This window comes from Pseudonaja textilis, chromosome 14 (assembly GCF_049901715.1).
Source record: "Pseudonaja textilis isolate UNSWEBS1 chromosome 14, rPseTex1.2, whole genome shotgun sequence".
Taxonomy (NCBI): domain Eukaryota; kingdom Metazoa; phylum Chordata; class Lepidosauria; order Squamata; family Elapidae; genus Pseudonaja; species Pseudonaja textilis.
In genome coordinates this window covers 5,968,737-5,993,877 of record NC_142003.1, presented here as the reverse complement: position 1 = coordinate 5,993,877, position 25,141 = coordinate 5,968,737, and the positions used below count along the sequence as shown (strand labels likewise).

At 45.3% G+C, this 25,141-nt stretch overlaps 1 protein-coding gene across 6 annotated transcripts; it reads right to left on the bottom strand.

Annotated features, from left to right (window-relative positions):
* On the bottom strand, positions 1-25,138 carry DCUN1D3 (defective in cullin neddylation 1 domain containing 3). Of its 6 annotated transcripts, none has more exons than XM_087942058.1 (4): positions 25,056-25,138; positions 5,346-5,611; positions 2,063-2,598; positions 1-710 (listed from the first exon to the last, which is right to left on the bottom strand). In XM_087942058.1, exons 3-4 carry the CDS (start codon positions 2,494-2,496, stop codon positions 215-217), a joined length of 930 nt encoding a protein of 309 aa, XP_087798184.1. In that variant the 5' UTR covers positions 2,497-2,598; positions 5,346-5,611; positions 25,056-25,138; the 3' UTR covers positions 1-214. The 6 variants fall into 6 exon arrangements, with proteins under 6 accessions (XP_087798184.1, XP_026560057.1, XP_087798182.1 ...); XM_026704272.2 differs by having other exon boundaries at positions 5,531-5,611; XM_087942056.1 differs by lacking the exon at positions 25,056-25,138 and adding an exon at positions 24,567-25,033 and having other exon boundaries at positions 5,531-5,611.
* Between the last annotated feature and the right edge of the window lie 3 nt (positions 25,139-25,141).

Here is a 25,141-nt window from a genome sequence, read left to right as displayed (position 1 = left end):
AACGGGAATAATCCAATTCTCTCTTTTTTTTTTTTTTAAGAAAGTGCCTAAAATATGGATACAGCATTTTAAAGCCCTTTCAAAATACAAGGCAGAGAAAGGTGTAAAGTAGAAAAATCTGGAGAAGTCTGTAAATTCCAGAGGGGTTTTGAGCTGACGGGCCATGAAAGGGGCGGCGGGGGGGTGGGGTGGGGAATCGCCCCTGTGGAAACTCTCAGGCCGCGTGAGGGTCTGTACACCGGGATGTTGTCTGTACATCCTGCAAGTGGGTGGGACCCCCCTCTTCCTCCCCCTTCCTCCGTCGCTCCGTTTCCCACTCCACGAAAGTGTCAAAGAGGCTGGGCCAGGCCTCGTCTTCGCTGTAATTGCTGAGGTCCGGACCGATGACCTGAGTAAAATTAAGGAACATGTTCCAGGTATCTCGGGAGATGCCCTTGATGCCCGAAGGGTTCTCGGTCAAGAAGTGCAACCACTGGTCCAAAATGGGAGGCTGGTTCTGCGTGAAAACCAGCTTCCAGAGAGCGATGGCTATCTCCCGGTGGAGCGACCTCTGGCCTTCGTCCGAATCCAAGCCGAATTGGAAAGTGAAGCGGTAGAGGTCCTTGAATTTGTCTTCTTGCTTCGCTTCGTTCAAGAGGCTGGGGAACCGGGCGCAAATCCCCTCGATGCTGTCCGCGTTTATTGCTCTGCAGCCGTCAAAAAACTCCATCCTGAAGGGCAGGGAGGAAAGAGGACGGTGAGGCTTAGATTTTTTTCAATACTACAAAGCAACTTTTTGGGAGAAAAGTTCAAAATATTCTCAAAGATCCATCTCATCCTGGGCACCGTCTTTTTTTTTTTAACTATTACCACATAAAAACAAGGACAAATGGGCTGAACAACAGCTTCAGTTTGGTTCTGCAACCCAACAAGACCGACACAAACTCCAGAGAGTAATTAGGACTGCAGAAAAAACAATTGCTACCAAGCTGCCTTCCATCGAGGACCTGCATACTGCACGAGTCAAAAAGAGGGCTGTGAAAATATTTACAGACCCCTCACATCCTGGACATAAACTGTTGCAACTCCTTCCCTCAAAACGACGCTATAGAGCACTGCACACCAGAACAACTAGACACAAGGACAGTTTTCTCCCGAACGCCATCCCTCTGCTAAACAAATAATTCCCTCAACACTGTCCAACTATTTACAAAGTCTGCACAACTATTAATCTTCTCATCACTCCTTATCGCCCATCCCCTCCCACTTGGGACTGTATGACTGTAACTTTGTCGCTTGTGTCCTTACCATCTATATTGACTGTTTCCTGATATGATTTGATTGCTTATTGTACCCTGTGACTATTAAGTGTTGGACCTGATGATTCTTGACTCTTGACGAATGTATCTTTTCTTTTAGGTACACTGAGAGCATTTGCACCAAGACAAATTCTTGTGTGTCCAATCACACTTGGCCAATAAAGAATTCTATTCTATTCTATTCTATCTATTCTATTCTATCCCAGGGCAGTAACTCTAATGAATTCTACTGTATAGGGCAATATTAATGCAATATCAGGGGTTTTCAATTCAATGTATAGAATGCGAAAGATGCGTGTTTGTGTTTATTTTCATGGTCATAAATTTCATGGTCATAAATTGTACACTGAAGATGGTTTTTAATTTCGTTGTACGAGGTGCAATGACAATAAAGCAAAGTAAAGTAAACGTCTATGGGGATTCTAAGTCATCCAGATCAAGGGTCCACAAACTTGGCAAGTTTAAGACTTGTGGACTTCAACTCCCAGAATTCCAGAGCTAACATGACTGGAGGAGGAATTCTGGGAGCTGAAGTCTCCACAAGTCTTAAGTTTCTCTCTCTCTCTCTCTTTCTCTCTCCCTCTCTCTCTCGTGCCAAGCAAATGGGTGAAGCCAAGATTTTCTGCATTCCCCTAGGGAGCCTGTTTGCCACTTACATTTTCCAAAGTTTTTCCCCCTTGTGACCTCGGTTTTTCTCGAAACCTGCTGAGGGGGCTCCAGAGACCGACAAGCCCCGCGGTTTCTGACGGCAACACAGGACTTACCTGGTGAATTTGCACATCGTAGCCGCTTGGAATTTCCAAGCCAGCACGAGCACTTTGAATTCCGTGGGGTCAACACAGAGGTCGTTGCAGAAACGCTCCATGCCTTCCTCCAAGATGGCGTCTTCTCGTTCGTCCTTGTACCTCCTGAACAACTCCTCAGTTCTGTGGAGGAACGATTCCTCGGAGCCCGAGACGGGCACCTCTTTCCGGGCATCTCCAGAGGAAGTGGGAGGCTGGTTGGCTTCTATAGCCGCTTCCACCTTCTTCGTCCCGTTGACCAGAATATCTCCAGAGGGTTTCCTGCCAACCAGGTTGAGCTCCTCCTTGTGATTGGGGTTCCGCTTCCCGTGAGCTTTGCCGTGGGCCTCCCGGTCGCCATTTTTGCTACCCAGAGTGGAAGAAGGATTCTTGCACTTGGTGACGCACTGGCCCATATTGTAGCGCGCCCAGCCGTTAGAGCATCCCCCACGCCGTCACACGCCTGCCCCACTGGTGCTGCTTGGGCCACTGCATGCTCTCAGGGATAATCAGCCGGCCTGAAAGAAAGACAGGGGAGGGGAAGGGAGGATCAATCCTTCCTTTAATCAAATAGAGGCAATCCTTGACTTGCAACCATTCATTTAGTGATCATTCAAATTATTATTATTTATCATATGGCACAGGGGCAGATAGGACAGCACTCCAGAGGGTTAATGTCATTGCCCAGAGGATGATGGGTTGCCCTCTCCCCTCTTTGGAAGAGCTTTATAGCTCCCGCTGCCTTAAGAAAGTTCAAAACATCCTCAAAGATCCATCTCATCCTGGGAACACTTTTTTTGAACTATTACCATCTGGCAGACGGTACAGGATAATAAAAACAAGGACAAATAGGCTGAAAAACAGCTTCTATCCCAGGGCAGGAGCTCTTTTGAATTCTGCTGTATAGTGCAGTGTTGGTGTTGTGTCTGGGTTTTATGGTTCAATGTGTGAAGGATGAAGGATGTAGTGTTTATTTTCATGCTCATGGTCATGATGTGTTTGATTTCGTTGTACGAGGTGCAATGACAATAGAAGTAAACTAAACATTCACATCACATTTCGGTTAAAAAAAAGCCATAAGAGATAAAAATGTAAAATATGAAATCTAGAGTAGGGTAGAGTAGAGTATAGAGTATAGAGTATAGCAGAGCAAAACAAAACAAAACAAAACAGAATTCTTTATTGGCCAAGTGTGATTGGTCACACAAGGAATTTGTCTCTGGTGCATAAGTTCACAGTGTACATACAAGCAAGTAGTAAGTCTTAGGTCGTAATCATAGTTACAATCATTAATCGTAAGTCACAAACAACAATTGATAAATCAGAAGAAACCAACAGGAGAACATAATCAGAAGATGAGAAATGAGACAGTGTTGTGGGATTTGTGAGAATATTACAATCTAAAATATTATAACTATGTGTTCAGATTACAGATATTATCGACACTTTGAAGTTACAACAGAACTGAAAATAGGGGGATTCAGATATTGCTGAATTATAAATTCCAGCACGTCCAGCTGTGTGTGGGTACGGCTGTCGGGCATTGTAGTTCAGCAACCAGTCTGGAGGACTGCAACCTTCCCAGCACTGATCTCCACTGAGCTACCCTGAAGGCTCTTGGGAAGCTCCAACGGACGGCAGACAACAGCCCATCTTCTGAGAAACCCAGAGAGCATCCTTAAGAGCCTGCCTCCTACCCCATGGACATCTCTGTCTCTTCTCAAGAGGTTCCAGAAAACCTCCCCAAACCCACTTTTTCCTCCTCCAGGCCAGCTAAAACACAACGTCTATGGAGATTCTCAGTCATCCGGGTCATGGTTGTTGTCCCAAAGGTGCTTTTTATCAAGAGGCAAGTGGACTTTTTTTTTTCTTTGAAGACATTTTGCTTCTCATCCCAGAAACTTCTTCAGCTCTCAAGAGAAGCAAAATCTCAGAGCTGAAGAAGCTACTGGGATGAGAAGTGAGACGTCTTCGAAGAAAAAAAAAACGAACAAACAGGAAGCCCAGTTGCCTCTTGGAGAAAAGCACCTTTGGGACGGCTAAAACTCAGCTCTGCCAGGAGAGACCCTCCAATTTCTCTCTGCAGGTGTCGAGGGCGTTATCAGAAGAGCTTCCAGGAAGCGATGCTTGGCTGACATTCTGGAAACGACCCCCTGCTGGGCTGGCAAGGCTGAGTGACAAGCTAAGCCACCGACTGTCGTGGCTTTTAAAAGGATGTCAGATTGACGTGGATGATGTAGCTATCAATAGCTCCTCGTCACGGTGGCGATGCACTTTCTTAGTATCAGGAGCAGCATCTCCCTCAATGCTAGTTGCTAGGGAACGAGGGGGTGGGGTGGGGAGAAGGAGGCCCCTGGTGCGCTTGTATCCTGCCCATGCGCTTCCCAGAGGCATCTAGCTGGCTGTTGTGGGAAGATAATGAATTAAACAGAGTCTAATCCGGCTGGGTTTCACTTACATGCTTTGTGGCTGGGGGAAAGAGAATAGACACAATGAGCAAGGTGCCATTGTGCAAGTATTAACTGTGCCCTATAGCTTCACAAAGCATGAATTCATGGCCTCGGGCCGGGCTGTCTCTGTCTGATTCTATCTACCCATCACGTGAGATCCAGCAGGAGAGGCATGCGCCAGGCCCCATCCACTAGGGAATACCAACTGGCCAGGTTCCCAGAAGAGAAGCTGAGAATATCATTCCCCCGGGGATTTAGTCTCTCAATAAAAAATATCTGCAGCTCGGGGTTTGACAATGAGGGGTCCTTGGTGCACTGTGGAGCTTCCTTGCAGATGTTTCATTGCCCAACTAGGTAATATCATCAGTGCTAGGAGAGAGTGGGGTTTAGAGAGAGAGAGGAGGGGGGGAGGAGGAGAAGGAGGAAGAGAGGAGGAAGAGGACTATGGGGTCCTTGGTGCGCTCTGAGCTTGGTGTTTTTCTTGCAGATGTTTCATGACCCAGCTAGGGAACATCATCAGTGCTAGAAGGGATTTACAGGGGGTTTGCAGAGGAGGAGGAGGAGGAGGAGGAGGAGGAGGAGGAGGAGGAGGAGGAGGAGGAGGAGGAGGAGGAGGAGGAGGAGGAGGAGGAGGAGGAGGAGGAGGAGGAGCTGTGAGATCCTTGGCGCTCTCTAAGCTTCGTTATTTTCTTGGAGACGTTTCATGACCCAACTAGGTAACATCATCAGAGCACTCTGATGGTGTTGCCTAGAGGGATTGGCTGTCTTTATCTTATTGGGAGGAACATTAAAAACGGACATTAAGAGGTGCTCACTTTAATTTCCAAGTGTTCCTGACTGCTTGTACCGACAACAGCAAGATACGGACGTCCTCTGCAGCTCCCCATCCGAATTCCATCCCTCTCAGTTTACCACGGCCCCAAACTTGGACGCAGCCGTTACCATACGATGGGACTACTCGGACTTCGTGGAATGCACCAAAACCCAAAATACGACTTACATGATATCCTTCCAAGGACAGGAAAGCATCGCACCATTTAGGCTGACTCTCCTCCTAAGGGAATCGGTGCCTTTGGGATGGCTGCGGAAACATAAAATAAAAGGAGTCAGACAGTTGAGGAGATCTATTAGTAGCCACGTCCAAAGAGGCTGGCTGCAAAAAGGACCGGCTCTATTTGATAGGACCATCCACAGTTACAACATTACAATCACAAATTGTCCAGCTGTGAGCAGAGGATGAGTTGAATTGGAGCAGGGGTGTCCGTGCTGGCTGGGGAATTCTGGGAGTTGAAGTCCACAGGTTTTAAAGGGGCCAAGGTTGGACACCCCTGCATTAGAGCATTTTCATAGACAACCTAGATCAATGTAGAGGTTCCATAATATTGTGGAAATGTAATTTTATCTGTTTAGAACAAGGGTCTTCAAAGTTGGCAAGTTTAAGTCTTGTGGTTTTCTCCTCCCAGAATTCCTGAGCTAACGTGACTGGAGGAGGAATTCTGGGAGTTGAAGTCCCCAAGACTTAAAACTGTCGTTTGAACACCTCTGGTTTAGAACATGGGTGCTCAACGTTTTGGTGGGGAAGGGGAATTCTACCTCATTTTCTTTGCATTTGTCATTCACCCACTCCCCATCATTCCTTTGCAGCAATTGCAATAGTATCCTTATGATTTATATTGACTGTTTCCTCGTATGATTTGATTGCTTATTTGTACCCTGTGACTATCATTAAGTGTTGTACATTATGATTCTTGAAGAATGAATCTTTTCATGTACACCGAGAGTACATGCACCAAGACAAATTCCTTGTGTGTCTAATCACACTTGGCCAATAAAGAATTTATTTGTTCATTCACTCAATAGCCCTTAGACTTATATACCGCTTTATAGTGCTTTCCAGCCCTCTCTAAGCAGTTTACAGTCAGCCTCTTTGCCCCCAACAATCTGGGTCCTCATTTTACCCACCTCGGAAGGATGGAAGGTTGAGTCAACCTTGATTGAACTCTTGGCAGTGGGCAGAGTTAGCCTGAAACTCTGCATTCTAACCATTCTGCCACTATGCCTGCCTGCCTGCCTTCCTTCCTGCCTTCCTTCCTTCCTTCCTTCCTTCCTTCCTTCCTTCCTTCCTTCCCAAGCAATAGCAGACTTTATATACCACTTCATGCTGCTTTCTAGTCCTCTCTAAGCAGTTTACAGAGTCAGCCTCTTGCCCCCAACAATCTGGGTCCTTATATGTAATTATATGTACAGGTAGTCCTCGTCTTAAGACCACAATTGAGCCCCACATGTATGTTGTTAAGAGAGAAATTAGTTAAGTTTTGCCCCGTTTTACAGCTCTTCTTGTCACAATGGTTCACCGAATCACTGCAGTTGTTAACTTAGTAACACGGTCATTAAGTGAACCTGGCTTCCCCATTGGGTTTTGCTTGTCGGGAGGTTGCACAAGGGGATGGATGACATGACTCCGGGGACACAGCCACTGTTATAGGTATGAGACAGCTGCCAAGCATCCAAATGTAAATCGCGTGGGGATGCTGCAACAGTCGTAAGTCATAAGTCACTTTTTTTCAGTTGTAACTCCGAGCGGTCACTAAGCAGAGGACTCCCTACGCTCCAGCACAGCAGTCATGGAAATAGGTTTGGGAGTGAGAGGAGGCCTTTAGTTTGAGAACTGCCACTCCTGAAACAAAACAAAACAAAAATACTTGCTGCCTAGAAAGAGAGAGAGGGGAGAGGAAGAGGAACTGCAAGCCAGCTGGGAAGGATCAAATCCCGGTGACTCATGACTGCTTGACATGAAAGATTTCAGCATGCCAGGCAGGCAAGTCCAGACTTGCAAAAAAAAAAGATTTTTTTTAAAAAAGCCCCAAATCAACGACAATCTGAGGGAAATCTTCGAAGTTTCTCACGGACGATCACCTGTTTCCTCATCCATTTTTGACAGCGAACGTTTTACGGGAATTCTTCTTCTGCAATCGGCTACAATATTTGGGTGCGGTAAAGTCAGAAAATATTTAGAATCGAATAGAGCTGGAAGGGACCTCGGAGATCCAGTCCGGTGGTTGCCAAACCACCAGTGGGCCGGGGACCACTGGTGGTCCGTGAGAAAATTTGGGTGGTCCACAGAGAAATGTCAGCCCCCAAAAGCTTCTCCCCCATCTCCCATGCGCATGTCTCCCCGCCACCCCCCATGCATGAGCGGCAGATACCCAACAATCAGCTGACTGGCGGGGGGGCGGTGCACCGTGTGCAGTGGGACTCTTCCAGGCGACCACTCGCCTGCCGGTAGAAATGGCTCTGCGTGTCACTTCCGGCACGCATGCCATGGGTTCACCATCAGGGGTCTGGTCTCTTCTTAAAAACCTCCAGTGATGAAGCTCCTACGGCTTCTCTTCCGCTGCTTAGTTGTCCTCCCTGTGAGGAAGGGGGGACAACCTTAACTCCAGGTTGCTTCTCTCTTGGATTAGTTTTCAGGCATTGCTTCTTGTCTTGCCTTCGGATGCTTTGGAGGATAAATTCACCCCCTCTTCCTTATGGCAGCCCCTCAAAGACTGGAAGACTGCTATCACGTCCCGCCCAGGGGTGGGAGTCACATTTTTTAACAACCGGTTCTGTGGGCGTGGCTTAATTGGTGGGGTGGGGCTTGGTGGTCATGTGACTTGGGGGACGTGGCCAAATCAACATCACTCACATCGAGGCACGCATCTCCTCGCCTGGCCTCTCGTGACTGTGGGGATGCTGCAACAGTCGTAAGTGTGAAAAATGGTCATAAGTCACTTTTTTTAGTGCCATTGTAACTTTGAATGGTCACTCTACACAAGCAAAGTACCAGCAAAGGAGGGGAAAAAACCTTCAGAGACGTTCCAGAGACAGGAAGTCTAGTCCTGCCAAGAATGCAATAAGGGTTAACGGAGAGGCAGCTTCTGTAAGCAACACCAGAATGTTTCCTTCCTGCCTTCCTTACAGGATTAGCCCAGTAATTTCTTCTAACAACCGGTTCTCTGAACTGCTTAGAACGTTAACAACCAGTTCTAGCGAATAGGTGCGAAGTGGTAGAATCCCACCCCTGCGCAGCCCCTCAAATACTGGAAGACTACCCCTAATTCTTTTTTTCTTTAGACTAGCCAAACCCCAAATCCTGCAGCTGTTCTTCATATGGTTCAGTCTCCAAGCCTTTAGGACCTCTTCCAAGCAAAGTGGCTAAACCTTCTACAGCAGGGATGTCCAGCCTTGGCAACTTTAAATCCTGTGGACTTCAACTCCCAGAATTCCCCTGGCTGGGGAATAATGGAAGTTGAAGTCCACAAGTCTTTAAAGTTGCCACGGTTGGACGCGCCCTGTCTAGAGATTCTCCAAGGAAACCCAGATCCGTCCATCACTCTCCACCCCTTCTTACTTCGGGGAAACCCTAGAATTGACGACCTCCCCTGAAATTCCAAAGAACATTTGCAGAACCTTTGTGAAAGATTCACAAAGGAAGGCGGGTGGAAAGAAAAATAACAACGAAGAAGATTATAACCACAACAGATTGCTCAATTCAATAGTCAGGAAGGCGAGGGACAGCTCATCAAATCAACTGTTCCTTGCCTGCCCTTCAATCCCTCGCAACATCCGGTGAGCGGGGCATAATCCGGTGCCATCTGTGCCTACTGAAGGGCCTAAACTGGGTGAGGCTCCATTTTGGAATGTTTACAATTGCAAACGTCATATTCATGGTTTTTTTTAACTTGCATCGGAGTACTGTTTATTCAGAGAAGACTACAGGTAGTCCTTGACTTAACAACAGTTTGTGGGGGGAGCGTTCAAAGTTACAACGGCACTGAGAAAAAGTGACTTGTGACCGGTTTTTTTCCCCACGCTTACGACCGTTGTAGCATCCCCGCGGTCACCTGATCAAAATTCAGAGGCTTGGCAACTGACTCATATTTAGGACAGTTGCAGTGACCCCCTTTTGCAACCTTCTGACCAGCAAAGTCAACGAAGAAGCCAGGTTCACTTAATAACCGGGTTATTAACTTATCAGCGGCAGGGATTCACTCAGCCACGGTGGCCAAGAAAGTCGTCGAATGGGGGCAAAGCACACTTAACACACCTGTCTCACTTAGCAAACGGAAATGTTCGGCTCAATCATGCTCGTAATCTGTACAGGATACCCACTGCCCAATGGCTACCCCTCCTTGTTGCCTTATGTCTTGACACCTTCACTGTAAGAACGAACCAGGCGATGTGCAAAAACAATTGAGGTTGCAACCATGGGGAACAAACGGTGTTAAGAATAACAACGTTTTTGTCCCTGGGTGAGGGAATAAAAGAGCTACACACCTGCTCTCAAGAGGTCCAGGTCTAATTGCTTTTTCATTTTCACACCTACTAATAATGAGTAGCACTGGGGCATCAATAAACCGTAACCCTAACCCTATTTATTTCTGTATTAATCTTTTTAAAACGGGGGTCCCCAACCTCTGAGCCATGGACCGATATCGGGCCGTGGCCTTTAAGGAACCGGGCCGCACAAGTGGCCACAAAAGTGAAGCTTCATCTGCGCATGCTCAGGATCTAGGTTGCATGTGAAACCATCTCCTCCAGTCCATGGAAGACATTTTTTTTCTACTGAAATTGGTCCCTGAAAGGTGCCAGAAAGGTTGGGGACCCCGGTTTTAAAAGGAGGAGCCTGCGCTTGCAGAAAATTGCTCAAGCGAAGGAAAAAAAAAGTCTTATTAAAACCGATTAATGCATAATAGTCAACAGCAACCGGCTTTAGTCCAGAACAGTTGAGCTAAGCCACGCCCAGGCTCCTTGCTGTGTCCTTCTTGCTCAAATACTGTTTCAGTTTCCAAACAGCCCTCAACTCTCGCACACTGACAGGACGCTAGCCAGATGAATATCGATGGATGCTGGTAGGCAGAATTCCCCACCCCCCTTTTTTTCTTCCCCCAAAAATAAGCCGGATCACATAGTTTCATAGCGAAGCACGGGTATAGAGCTAGTATATGCATATTGGTACTTATACATATATATTAAATGTTATATTTAATATAACTCCACCTTTCAGTCGCTACATCCAAGTTATACAACTACGTCATGCAATGTTGTTGCTCCCTACATCCCTGTTTATTATTAAAATAATTTTAATGTGACTCATTTCTATAGAAGGCTTGAGAAAATACTCCCGTTTCAAAAGAGACTTGATATTTTTATAAATCAGACCGATAGCATTCACATTAACAGGGATTTTTGTTTGTTATGACCCTGTAGAGTTGGGGGTGACTGAATGGAGCTTGAGCATTTACTGGCCACATGCCCTTCCTGACACCTACATGAAGTTCAGAGCAGATTTTTTTTTTTCTATGCACCTTAAGAGAGAAACATCAGCGCTACCTAAGGATTGAACTCTCAACTATCCCGAGTAGCAAGTGAGCATCTTCACCACTAGGCCACCAAGCCACTCAGCAACTCATATTTAACAGTAAGATGCCAAAAAAAAGTAAGCAATCAAATCCCAGTCAAGCCTTCCTTAACACCCACTCGCTTACTCCTCCTTTCTTCCTAGCCAAAACCAAGAAAACCTAAGCAGTAGCGGGAGACTCAGATGGGGAAACAGATGGGCCATCTGCTTGGTGGCACCCACTGCAAAAAGCACAATCTTGTCAACAATGCTGAGGAGCGCCGGCTTTAAAGAAAGAAAAGGAAAAAGGAAAAACTTACACCACAAAGGGATGTCGTGCAACCCATTGCAATGAAATAAAAGGGATTTGCTCGAAAGGATTACAGGAAAATAAGAGAAAGAATTCCTTGCATTGAAACTAGGAAGCTCCTTAATATGGTAGTAAAATTAGTTGACTGTACAGCTACTTCCTCTTTCTCTAAAAAAAAACAAAACAAAAAGTGGGTTTCCATAGCTGAGGATTTTTAAGCAGGGCTTTTTCATTTGGTGAAAAGTTGACTTTTGCTGCCCCGTGATCATTTTTAGCATCTCTGCAGGTTTCCTGCTGCAGAAATGCAAGGTGTGATAGTACCCGGATTAAGGCCCAGAAGGAGAGATATCATTTTATGGTTCACAAAATGAGCCCTTCTTAATTTGAATGCCCCTCCAAATATTTGCACTCGAGTTCCCAGAATTCCACAGCCAGGGTGGGAAATCCCGGGAGCGGAAGTCTCCAGCTACGTTTGATTGTAGATGATGCTTCCTATCTGGGGTCATGGGTTCCCCCCCCGGCCCCCTTTTTGCGACCTTTTGACAATCCAAGTCCATGGGGAAGCCAGATTCACTTCACAACCGTGTTACTCGTTGAACAGCTGCAGGGATTCACTTCGTAAATGTGGCAGAAAAAGTGGTAAAAGGGGGCCAAACTCAATTCATGTATCACTTAACAAACATACATTTTGGGGCGCAATTGTGGTCGTGCAATGAGGACTATCTGGGTTCAGTTCAGCCGTGAAACTCAGGGACTGATTTTAAAACGCTCATCCACTTCTTGTTGCAAGAAATCTTGGAAGTCACTCCTGATAAAGATGGGGAAAACATTCTCTGTGGCTTCAACATGTAGGTAGGTAGGTAGGTAGGTAGGTAGGTAGAGATGGATGGATGGATGGATGGAGAGAGAGAGAGAGAGAGAGAGAAAGGAAGAGGAAGGAAGGAAGGAAGGAAGGAAGGAAGGAAGGAAGGAAGGAAGGAAGGAAGGAAGGAAGGAAAGAAAGAAAGAAAGAAAGAAAGAAAGAAAGAAAGAAAGAAAGAAAGAAAGAAAGAAAGAAAGAGGGAGGGAGGGAGGGACTGGGAAAATAACCAAGGCATGAGTTCGAGAAATTGGGGAAGCCAGCTTTTCAATCATTCAAAGCCAAGACTAAGATAACAGGAAGGGGGAAACGTTAATTCTTTGATTCATTCAGGCAGCCAAGCCCTCCTCGTGTTTCCCTTCCCGCTGTCGCATCAGCAAATGCAGGAAAGTTTTTGAAATGCAAATCTGGACCTCTGCGAGTCCACCTATATTGTCTCTTCTCTTGATCAGCTACAGTTTTGTTTTCTTCTTTTATGACACAGTATCCCAGGCGCTCACGCATTCCCTTTCCCGGGACAGCCTTCCACAGATGAGAGCTCAGCTCTGCAGATTTCGGCTATTCCTCCGAGGCAGAGCGCCCATCGGAGCAGCCTTCCCCAGATTTCCACAGGACTGGCCCAGGTGCCTCCCCAACCTGGGGCCACAACGGTCAGGAGGTCAAGGAAGGGGGTTGCATGATCCCTGGGACATGGCAACCTGTCATCTCAGCCTTCATGGGGTTGGAAGAGACCTTTAGTGGCCATCAAGACCATGCGCAAGAATGCCCATGACATCTCACAGGTGTTCCAGCCTCAGTCCCAGAGCATCCTGCAAATTGATGGGTGCAGTTGCGAATGGCCAATTGGGGGTGTCTCTCTCTACCCGCTGAAGACAGAAACCAATAGGGCTTACTATGTAATTACCATTATTTTTAACCACGGGAGGAAATAAGCTACCACGGGCACCTAATTAAGACACAGCAAGGAGCCCAAGAGCCACAAAGAGACTCCGCTATCGGCGCCTTTCAAAGGGGAGAAAAGATACCATTGCAACATCTCCTCTTAATCCCAAGAGGTGGAAATCAAAAAGCAGGATTATTGTCGCACAGTTATCCAGCAGGAGTAAAGTCTGAGGTTGTTGTTGTTGTTTTTTAAATCAGTTAAGAGTAGAAGATTTGGCTAGCCAGATTGCAACTGAGTGTTAGACGGATGAAATGTCTTTTTTTAAAGCACGGGGCTCAGATTTTTTGGTGCAGAAAGCGAGGAATTCCCCAATTCAAATACTGCAGAAGTACAACGTGGGGTTTTCTGCACAAATTCTGCAGAGACTTGTTTTTAGTAACAGCAGACATTAAACTCAATGCACAGAAGAGGCTGTGCTTCCTGAGAACGCTCAGGAAGATAAATCTATCTCAGCATCTACTTCTATCCTACTACCGCAGCACCACTGAGAGTGTCCCGACATACGGCATTTTTGCATGGTGTGGGGAGCAGCTCTGTAGCGGATAAAAAAGCCCTGCAGAGAATCATTAAAACTGCCCAGAACTATCATTGGGCTCCAGCTACCTGGACGACCGTCTGTCTTCCCATCTCGCTGTTTGAGGAAGCCGCACAACATTCTCAGAGACTCTCCCCATCCTGCTTACAATCTTTGTGAACTGTTGTGCCTTCTGGCAGAAGATACAGAACCATTAAAACTCGGACCACACATTTACTGAATAGTTTTTATCCCAGAGCTATAATGGCACTTAACAAAGAACTTAAGGACCCACCATCAGTGAGCCGTTGGGACAGTATTACTTGGTCCGTTGCGTGGATGCTTGTGTGTTTTGGGGAGGTGGGGAATTTGGGGGGGGGGATGTTTGGGGGATTGTCACGTGTGTGTGCGTGTTAGGTCTGGTCTCTGGGTTTTATGTGAATTTCGTTGTATGTGTAAACTATGTATATACGTACAATGACAATAAAGAATTCAGTTCAGTGATAATTCAATAACTTCCCTATTTCTACAACGCCGATCGCGGCAAAGGCCGTTATAATCTGTCCACTTCATCCAACTTCTCTCCTTGCTGTATTGTAGAAATGAAAAAAAAACAAAACCATTTCGTTTGGGCTGCACAAAGGAAGGCACTATATATATATATGGTCCTTGACTTACAACCATTTGTTTAGTGACGGTTCACATTTACAAGGGCCCTGAAAAAAGTGACTCATTATAACCGGTTTTCGCAGGATGCTTACAGCATCCTCATGGTCACGTGATCAAAATTCGGACGTTTGGCAAACTGGCCCGTATTTATGATGGTTGCACTGTTCCTGGGGGAATCACGGGGTCACAATTTGTGACCTTCCCGGCTGGCTTCTGACAAAAATCAATGAGGGAAGCCGGGTTCCCTTAATGACCACGCAATTTACTTAACGACTGCAGCAACTGGCTTAACAGCTGTGGCCAAAAAGGCTGTAAAATGGGGCACAGCTGACTTTAACAAGTGCCTTGCTTAGCACCATAAATTTTTTGGCGGGGGAGGGCGCTCAATTGTGGTCATAAGTTGAGGACTACCTGAACATTCAGCAAATTTATGCAGTTCTACCCTCTATCCCCGTGATGGTGAACCTACGGCAGGCGTGCCAGAGGGGGCACACAGAGCCCTCTCAGTGGGCACGCACACCATCGCCAGCGGCTCTTCCGGTTACTGATGCACACATGCGCTCCAGCCAGCTGCTGGAAAACGGCCCCCCAAACAGCCCCCAAATGGCCAAAATACAGGTTGTTTTCCAGGCCGTTTTCAAGCCATTTTGTCGGGCTCTGGGGGCCATGTTCAGGCTGTTTTTTTGTGCCCAAACCAGCCTGAAAACGGCCCCCAAAATGGTCTGAAAAATGGCCAAAAAGCAAGCCGTTTTCAGGTCAAAATGGCCTGAAAAATGGCCCCCAGAATAGCCAAAAAAACACAGGCATGCATGCACTGGCCAGCTGGTCTTTAGTTTTCTGGCACTCCAACACAGCCACATGCATGCACGTTCCAGTTTGGGCACTCAGTGGCGAAAAGGTTCACCATCTCTGCTCTATCCTGTTTCAGATCTGAACAATATATTCCCGGAAAAACCCTCCAGCAAAACAAAAAAAAGAAAGAAAAAAGGCAGGGGGCAATCTGTTGTCACAAGGTCTACAAAAACAGCAAGAAAATCCCAGGAAAAATCAGCTTTCATTGTTTGCTTTAGGAGGTTGGCTCCAAAAAGATGCATCAACTCTGGGCTGCCGTATCATTGATGGACACAGACAGGGTGGGGAAATTTTCCGCAAAAGGTTTTCCAGGAGGGAACGTTCCAAATATTTCCTGCCAGGGACAACTGTCAAATTGGATGGACATATAATACAGGTAGTTCTCGACTTACGCCCACAGTGAAGGCCAAAATTTCTGTTGCCAAGTGAATTTTGCTGCCTTTGACTTTTCTTGCCACGTTTGGGAATCGTTGCAGGTGGTTAAATCAGTAAGCCGGTTGTTAAATGAATCCGGCTTCCCCATTGTCTTGGGCTTGTCAGAAGGTCACTAAAGGAGATCGCATGATCCCCAGGACACAGCAACCATCGTAAATGTGAGTCAGTTGTCTGAATTTTGATCACGTGACCATGGGGGTGCTGCAACAGTCGTAAGTGTGAAAAACGGCCATAAATCACTATTTTTCGGTGCTGTTTGTAATTTTGAATGGTCACTAAATGAACGGCTTGTAAGTCGAGAATCATCTGTGTTTTAACAATGCCAGAGAATAGAACAAAACAGAATAGAATAAGGTGCAGAATAGAACAGAATATAGAATATAGAGTAGAATAGAATAGGGAACAGAACAGAATAGAATAGAATATAGAATTCTTTATTGGCCAAGTGTGATTGGAATTTGTCTTGGTGCAAATGCTCTCAGTGTACATAAAAGATACATTCATTGAGAGTCAAGAATCATAAGGTACAACATAAATTATGAACCACTACACACCCATCACAACCATTCTAAGGTTAAACTTTAAAATAGTGTTTATTCAGCCCCAGCCCATAACTATGATTGACTGGTGTGTTTTCCCCGCCCCCAAGATAAACAATGTTTTTTTAAAAAAATGCCCAAAACAATCTGGGAAATTTCCCAGTTCACATTCTCCAGAAAATCTACACCACTTGTCCTGGAATAGGAGAGGGAAACCAATAACCCAAGTTGAAACGTGAATGTTCTCCAAATCCGGAGCCAAGACTAAATGTCATAATAAGATTGTTTACCACTGCATTCTTGAAAGCCTGCTCAGTGTTGGGTTTTTTTTAAAAAATAAATTATTGCTTGGAGCCCTTGTCGAAATGGAAAATGCAGAGAAGCCAAGGCCCTTCTCTAAAACAATGTTGTAAGTTCCGCCCGCCCATGCTGTATCACTCTGAAAAACAACTAATTCCCACAACACTGTTTATGTCCTGGAATGTTAAACCACCTAGGAGGGCTGTATTACTTATTATCCTTCTCACCTGTCCTGCTAGCTTCTTATAACTTTTGTTGTATCTCATGATTTATGTCAATTGCTTTTAGTATTCTATTATGATATAAGTTGGTTGCTTTAGTGTTCTATGACTATGAGCATTGTATCTATGATTTAAGGTGATGTATGCTTATGATTAAGGGCTCAGTGGCTAAGACTGTTGAGCTTGTTGATCGAAAGGTCGGCAGTTCAGCGGTTTGAATCCCTAGCGCCGCGTAACGGAGTGAGCTCCCGTTACTTGTCCCAGCTGCTGCCAACCTAGCAATTCCAAAGCATGTAAAAATGCAAGTGGAAAAATAGGGACCCCTTTGGTGGGAAGGGAACAGCGTTCCTCCGTGCGCCTTCGGTGTTTAGTCACGCTGGCCACATGACCACGGAGACGTCTTCGGACAGCGCTGGCTCTTCTTCGGCTTTGCAATGGAGATTAACACTGTCCTCTAGAGCCGGAAACAACTAGCATGTGTGTGCGAGGGGGACCTTTAACTTTACCTATGGTTATGAATATCACTTGTTGCTTGTATGTACACTGAGAGCTTATGCACTGGGGACAAATACCTTGTGTGTGTGTCCAATCACACTTGGCCCAATAAAGAATTCTATCCTGTTGTAAAGAGCAGTTATAGCTTTGCACCTTCAAGGAAGCGTTTTCCAACAGCTACATTCACTTGCATGTTGTGGTTTCAGCTGGCTTTGGAAGACTTGCCTCTTCCAAAAATGCTTAAGGAAGCATCGGACACACCTCTCAGCAAAATGCTATAAAAACTGCTGTTGGTTTCTGGGCTGCAACCCCACAATGGGATTCGCTCGGCTTTCGCTTACCTTGTTGCATAAATCCTGACAAGAGCTTTGTAAACTATAGATTAAGACTTAAAAACAATGGGTGATCCCAGCCTGCTAGGTCTGATTCATCGAAATATAGCCAGACAAAACAATGGCATTGTGATCTCAAGTGTTTGGCCCTTATCTGTGTTGTGTAATGTTGCAAAAGAGTCCACATACAGGGACTGTGTGCTTTTTCTCCCTAATTCTATTAATGAACTGTTTATACGCCTCTATCCAGAAGTTGGACCCATCCAGTTTAATTCCATTTAAATCCAAATTAATCGTAATTAAGCTTTTCATCCTCAGTTCTCCTTCTTGCTCCACATCTCAACATAACATTATCAAAATTGGTTTGCTATAAAGAAGAGGGGGGGTCAAGCTATTCTCCAAAGCATCTGGAAAGCAGGACAAGAAGCAATGGGTGGAAACTAACCAAGGGGAGAAGCAACCTAGAACTTAAGGAGAAATTTCAGTGAGAACAATTAATCAGTGGAACAAACTTGCCTCCAGAGGTTGTAAATGCTTCAACACTGGAAGTTTTTAAGAAGACATGAGATAACCACTTGTCTGAAGTGGTGTGGGGTTTCCTGCCTAAGCAGAGGAGGGTTAGACTAGAAGACCTCCAAGTTCCCTTCCAATTCTGTTTTTTGGAACATTTGTGCAGATTTTCTCTAGAATGTAAATAATTCACATTCTCTCCCATACGTGTCCTTCCAGCAGGTCACTTTTTTAAAAAAAAACATATAACACTTTGATCAAGAGTCTTAAGAGGATAGTACCAGAAGCATGCCACAACTTGCACCCAGGATAAATAAAAAAATATCTCTACCTGCAGGGAGGAGAAATCAGAAGATCTACCTTTTAGATGTCTAGCTTGCCTCTTTTCCTTAAAAGATGTTTCATGGGGGAGGAAAGAGGTAGGAGGAGGAGCACCTACAAGATGTAGACCTTCCCAAGCAACGTTTCATTATTAAACCAAATGCCAAACGTGGAGCTACTCCGGCTACACAAACACTGGCCTACAATGACCTGCCTGCCCAGTGGACTGAAGAGGGCAGGAGTCCCAAATCTTAGGAAGTCATCAGAAGATTGGCATAAAGTGGAAGGGTAGCATGCAAGCAACTGACTTGTCTTTATGACAGTTGCAGTCCCAGGGGTCATGGGATCTGCTTTTGCGACCTTCTGACAAGCAACGTCCATGGGGAAGCCAGATTCACTAACTTAAGAAATTCAATGACTCACTTAACAGCTGTGGCAAGGGACAAACTCACTCAACAAGTGTTTCACTTAGCAACAAAAATCTTGGGCTCAATTGTGATTGTAACTGGAGGACTACCTGTACTTAGGTCTCTTAAAAGTACTAACATAAAACTGATTTTTTTTTTTTCAAGGATCAGGGCAACTGAGGAAGAACAGAAAGCTTCCAGGAATTTTTCTTTACTTTTCAGAGGAAATCTGTGGTTCTCAAGTGTATTTAAAGAATTTAAGGGACAACCATCCACTGGAGTCCAGAGCCATGCTGGAAAAGACAGAGCACCCATTGTTTCAGCAAAACTATTCAAAGAGTGCAAATGTTGGGGGTTTTTTTCCACAATGCTAGCTGCAGAAGAAAATATCTTTCCATTAATATTTGCTTAAACCACTGCTTGCTGCAATTGTTGCCCATTTCACATTAAAACTTCTGTCTGCCGCCAAAAATTAATTTGCACCGAGACTTTACAATGCTGTTTTTAGAACGTCGCAGAATTGTTTTTCCACTAACATTCTCAAAGTTTTTCCCCCCCAAGGAGTGGATGTTCTTGATAACTTCATATCTCCTTTTAAAAAGAAAGTATTAGGTATGGTTCGAATAGGTTTTGTGGCTTAAAAAGAACAAACGGAAACTGAGTGGATGATATTTTGAAACTTCGAAAACTGATGGCAGAAAAAGACCCAGTGATCCACTGAGCCTGCCCTCTGAGATTATTTTTTTATTTTTAATTTCGGATGATGGACCTGTGCTTATCCCAAGCATGTTTTAAACTCAATTACTGACGACTGACGGCTGGAAATTGGAAGATTTAAATGTAGAACATTCTGGTATAGACCACTGGACTCTGCCTGGCCCTAACTTTCGAGCTAAAAAGCCAGGATTTCAACAAACAATTGTGTTGTACAGAGTGAGCAGTCACTGCACAAAACAAAATAATCACTGCACAAAAACACCTCTGAACTCATTACTCACATGAACACCAGGGCCTCTTGGGGGCAGGGGGTTGTGCTTTCCTTTTTATAAAAAAAAAAAATGCAGCTTCCACACCCTTCAGATAGGAAGAGAATATAAATAATGACTGGAAAAGCAAGCTACATTGGAATGTTGTATTTGATTTGCATGTTTCTACCCAGAGAATTCCGGAAGAAAAAAAAACAGGGGGAGGAGGCCACAGATTTGCTCCGCTTTTCCTATGAATCGATCCAAAGGCTGCAGGCTCTGTACAGGCTATCTTTGACTCACAGCAGTTCCTTTAGCCACCATTCAAAGTTACAATGGCACTGAAAAGAATGTTTTATCACACTTATGACGGTCGCAGCATCCGGGTGATCACGGGACCCACATTCAAACGCTTGGCAGCTGGTTCATATTTATGGCAATGATTCTCCCTTTTGATGAGCAAAATCCATGGGGAACCCAGATTCACTTAACAACCGGGCTACCAACTGATCAACTTGCAGTGATTCCCTGAACAACCGTGGCAAGGAACGTCGTAAAATGGGACAACATTCACTTAACAACTGTCTAGCTTAGCAACACAATATTTGGGTGCAATTGCGGCCGTAAGTCAAGGACCACCTGTAATGATGGTGCTATTCACCCAGAAGTGCACAGAGAGGGAATTTCCCCCCTTCCCCCCCACCCGCAATCATATCCACAACAGTGCTATGAACACAACAGAGTAAAAACATGAGCAGAGCAGCTGCCAGGGGTGGGGAAACCAAGCTCCTAGATCCTGCTGAGCTCCGACATCCCAAAGCCCCATTTAAAACGGTCCATGGCAAAACAGATGGTCTTGCAACATCTGGAAGGCCACTGCTCTCTTCCCTGACTGGAGCGATCCTCAAGGCCATAAGAGCAACAGCCCTGCTTCTTCCAATGGAAAGGTTGTCCCACTCAACATCTGCTCCTTGTAATGAACTGCAGGGTGCAAAAAAACAGTCCATGCTGGTACGCTGCCTTTGGATATGGAAGCTCTTCTGGCTTCCCTTAAATTGGCTTTCGAAAAACAGAGGAAGGGAACTGGGGTTTGACCAGTAGGAAGAGAAAGGCCTAACCCAGAGGGAGAGGGGGGACCGGGGTTGGGGGAGAAATCTTTGTGGTTTCTTCTCCAGAACAAAAACTGTGATTTCCTAGTTTTCTGTTTGTTGACTCAAAGTGCAATATTCACAAATGCTTGGGTAGGGAACGAGAAGAGAAAAAGGTCTTTGCCAACCTCACCATTCAATAAGAGAAGGACAGATCCATATTTTCTCTCTCTCTCTCTCTCCTCCCTCTCTCTCTCTCCAGCCCCCTCTCTCTATACACACACGCATTTTTAAAGGACACCAGCCAGAGCAGAGAATAATTCAAAGAAACAGTGCAAGACAGGAAGTTGTGGAGAGACCTGGCCCATAAAATCACCAAGAATCGTATGCAACTGAACAGATATGATTATCATCATCATCATCACATATTAAATGGCAACTCTGCCATTTAGATGGGAAGAAGTCCACTGTCCCTTCCATTTCCCTACGAATAGCAAAGGTTCCCAATGTTTTCTTCACCATGGACTCCTTTTAAATACCTTTTGTGGCCATGGACTACCAAGGCTAAACTCAAGGTTTAAATCAATAATATTTCTTCAAGCATTCGTGGACTCCCCAGGGATCCAGAACTATGGTATTCCAAAAATCTTTGAGAAATACAGTTATATATACCCATGAGGAAGTTGATACTATAGCTTCTATTTGGACAGTTCAAAGCGCCAGACAACATACCGTATTTACCCATCAATAAGCCCCTTCAAATTTAGGGGTGGGGGAAGAAAAGCTTTTTTTTAAAAAAAAAAATCACAAGATAGCTGAAGAACTGAATTGGGAAAGAGCTGGGATTTTTAAAGTTTTTTTTTTCTCTTCCAGTCAACACGTATCCGTAGGATTCTATGTTGAGGCTTCAACACCTGGTCCAGACCTTGTTAGATCCCAGCCACCATAGCCATGCTGGCAAAGGATGATGGGCATTGTAGTTCAACATATACAGAGGCTGGAAGGAGGGAGAAATGGGATTTGCCTTTCTTCTCCCTTCAAAGCTGTTACGATTAACTCTTCTTCGAAGTCATCCCTCCCATTTTACAAAAGAGTTACACAGGCCCTACCTACTCTGGCCATCATCACACAGTGGACTGAATGTATCAATGGGACCATAAACATGGCACCTCCCCAACTGATCTTGGTGCCCAGGTTAGCTGCCACTGAGATGTTTGGATGCTAAGCCACTAAAAAGGCTGCCTTTTTTTCAAAAGGCAACTGGACTTCGTTTTATCCTTGAAGCCAGTCATGACCTGGATGACTGAGAATCTTCACAGACATTAAGCCATGAAAGATTTTACAGATTAACCAGTAACATACAGAAAGACTGCCTAGTACTTTAATGCAGGAGTTACCAACCCCTGGTTCGTGGATCGGTCTGTGTCCAGGCTGCACAACTGGTGAGTAGTGAGCCAGGCGAAACTGTGTGCATGGATCCTTCACTCCCACCCGCCATCCCAGTCTGTGGAAAAATTGTCTTCCATGAAACCAGTCCCTGGCACCAAAAAGGTTGGGGACCACTGCTTTAATAGCTGATGTTATGCAGTTTCCAGCACAGACACAGAAGCACAAGACAAAAACACTAGTGGTTTGGTGTTTTGTTTTTTTTAACAATGCAAGGCGATCATGAAGCCAAGCAGAAATTTTCCACTATAATTCCCTAATGAACTGAAGCTACTGTAACACAGAACTTTAAAAATAATTAGCTCATTAAGCTCCGGTGCTCCAGCAATATCCCATGATCAATGGTGGTAAATATCACCCAGGAATCCTCCCCACTTTTCCCCTGGCGAAGCCACCACTCAGAATAACTAGAGCTTTTATACTGTTACACCCAGATCAGGAGATCCAGATAATTAATTTCTTTCAAGTCCGATTTTTTTCTAAGAAATTTCCAGCAGTTCAAAGGCCATCCTCTTATCTAGTACCTATGATCAAAACTTGCTTACCCGAAATTTCAAGATCCAGGGAAGCCCTCTTCCAAAAAAAAATTCTACATTACCACCTGTTCCAAGATGATGTGCAGCCCTTCCTGGGATCTATCCAATTAGAGCAACTAAGGACAAAAGTCTAAAAAAGCATCAACAGAGCTAGAAGTCTACTTCCTGAGGCTGTAATAATATAATTTAAAGGGATCTCATAAACTCTGACCAGGTGGCACCTCCATAATTCAACAAGCCCTTCAAAAAAATGCACTAATTTGAAGCACATACAAGGATTTTTGTAGGCAAAAGTCTTCCCAAACCAATTACCATAATTTAGTCAGTTCTGCCTCAAATTTATCACCAAGTAAAGTCTCCAGTAGTTGAGAAAGCTCTGTTGGGCAGTTCCCTTAAGACACCACCATGATGGAGAAATAAATCCTCATTGCTGGCATCAGAGCTACACGTAAGTGGACCTTGATCTGTGCCCAGTCAGATGTGTTGCAAAATTCATACTTCTGTGCCTTAAGTCACCTGTCAATTCATTTGCCTTCAACCTGGGCTTGCCCAAAACAGCTCTCCAGCGTGAAAGCCTCAACAACTCTTCTCAGCTCAAAAATGCCACAATGAGACCAGGATGTTGTCAGGATGACTATCTGGTTCCCCAGAGGATTGAGCAATCCTCCAGTCTCTGAGGATCAACCAGGTTAACCAGTCCCCGCCCTTTCAAGGAAGACAGACACAGTCAGCTCAAGTCTCACCAGGATGCAATCTGTTTGAGACAATGAAATGATTCTTACCCAACTGATGCCCCCATCACTTCCAATCCCTCCCAACTCCCAAACCCTAACGCCAGGCTGATAAACACATACACACAACCCACTTATAACTCCCCAATTCCATTTGCACAATGCACTGAAATAGATGATTGATAGACAGGTAGAAAGACAAGACATATACTGATAGATGAAGATGGATAGGTAGGTAGAACACATCTATTAGATAGGACAGATGGACAGACAGACAGAGACAGACAGATGCAGGTAGACAGAGAGGTAGAACATCTTTTAGATAAGATAGGACAGACAGAGATGAAGATGGGTAGGCAGGTAGAATACATCTATTAGATTAGATAGATAGGACAGACAGGACAGATAAGATAGATGATAGATAGACAGACATCAGATAGATAGATAGATAGATAGATAGATAGATAGATAGATAGATAGATAGATAGATAGATAGATAGATAGATAGATATAAAATAGATATCAGATAGATAGATAGGTAGATATAGATAGAGATAGGTGGAGAGAGAGAGAGAGGTGTAGATAGATAGGGATAGGTGTAGATAGATAGATAGAAAGACAGATAGGTGTAGATAGATAGATAGATAGATAGATAGATAGATAGATAGATAGATAGATAGACAGACAGACAGACAGACAGACAGACAGAGATAGGTGTAGACAGACAGATAGGTAGATAGATAGAAAGACAGATAGGTATAGATAGATAGATAGATAGATAGATAGATAGATAGATAGATAGATAGATAGATAGATAGAGACAGATTTGATATAGATATATGACAGACACATTTTAACACCCAGTGTGAATTAGAGCCATCTGGTCACTCGATGGATTAATGCAGAAAAAGGCAGAATCCCACAACCAGGTTTTAAGCAAGCTGAAACGAACCTCCACTCTGCTTATTATTATGGGCTGGAACCGCTCCCAGGATGGCCCTAGAAAAGTCCAGCGCTGGCCTACAGCCAACAGCCTGGGCATTTACCTCTCCCAGAGGGGAAACCCAAAAAAAAAACACACACACACACACAGAGCAAGGGCAACATGACCGCAAGAGGGTCTCTCCTCTCCCTCCCTCCCTCCCCCCCCATGGATAACCCCCCCCCCCAACCAAACTCACCTCAGCGATCCTTTCCAGGCAACTACAAAGCCATAATAACCGGGGGGACTTGGGGGGGGTTCAGGCTTGTCTGCAAAGAGAGCCCACTGTAAGGAAGGAGAGGACCCCCCCCACACACACACACACAAATTCCTGGGTCGTGTGGGGGGGGATACTCACACGCCCCACCGTTGGGTGAGGGTCCCCTCCATGTCCTCGCTCTTGGGGAGGGGGGTCCCCGAGGCCTCTTCTGCTCTCTCTATAAGCCCCCCTCCCCTCAGAAGGAACCTTTCCCCCTTCCCCAAAAGAGCCCCCACTCTTGTCCTTCCAGCTGGGGGCGCCCCCCAAAAAAAAAAAATTCCTCCCAGAAAAGTGGGAGCGAGTTGGCCGTTGCTGAGGGGAGGAAGGGACGGGTGGGGAGGGCAATGGTGGCGAACGGGGCATTCGGTTGCCCGACACCCCCCCCCTCCCCGAACCCGGACGGGAAGAGAGAGGGTCCAATTCGCTTACCTTCCTCTCTCCGCCACCAAAGCTCTCCTCAGCGACCAGAGCGCCCACTCGGGCTCAGCCTCCTGCATCACTTCCGGGGGGTGGGG

Excerpts from the sequence above, each read along its gene's own strand:
- DCUN1D3 (XM_087942058.1), bottom strand. The coding sequence starts at position 2,496 with ATGGGCCAGTGCGTCACCAAGTGCAAGAATCCTTCTTCCACTCTGGGT. Across the intron at positions 711-2,062 it reads ACGATGTGCAAATTCACCAG|GATGGAGTTTTTTGACGGCT; the intron begins GTAAGTCCTGTG and ends CCTGCCCTTCAG.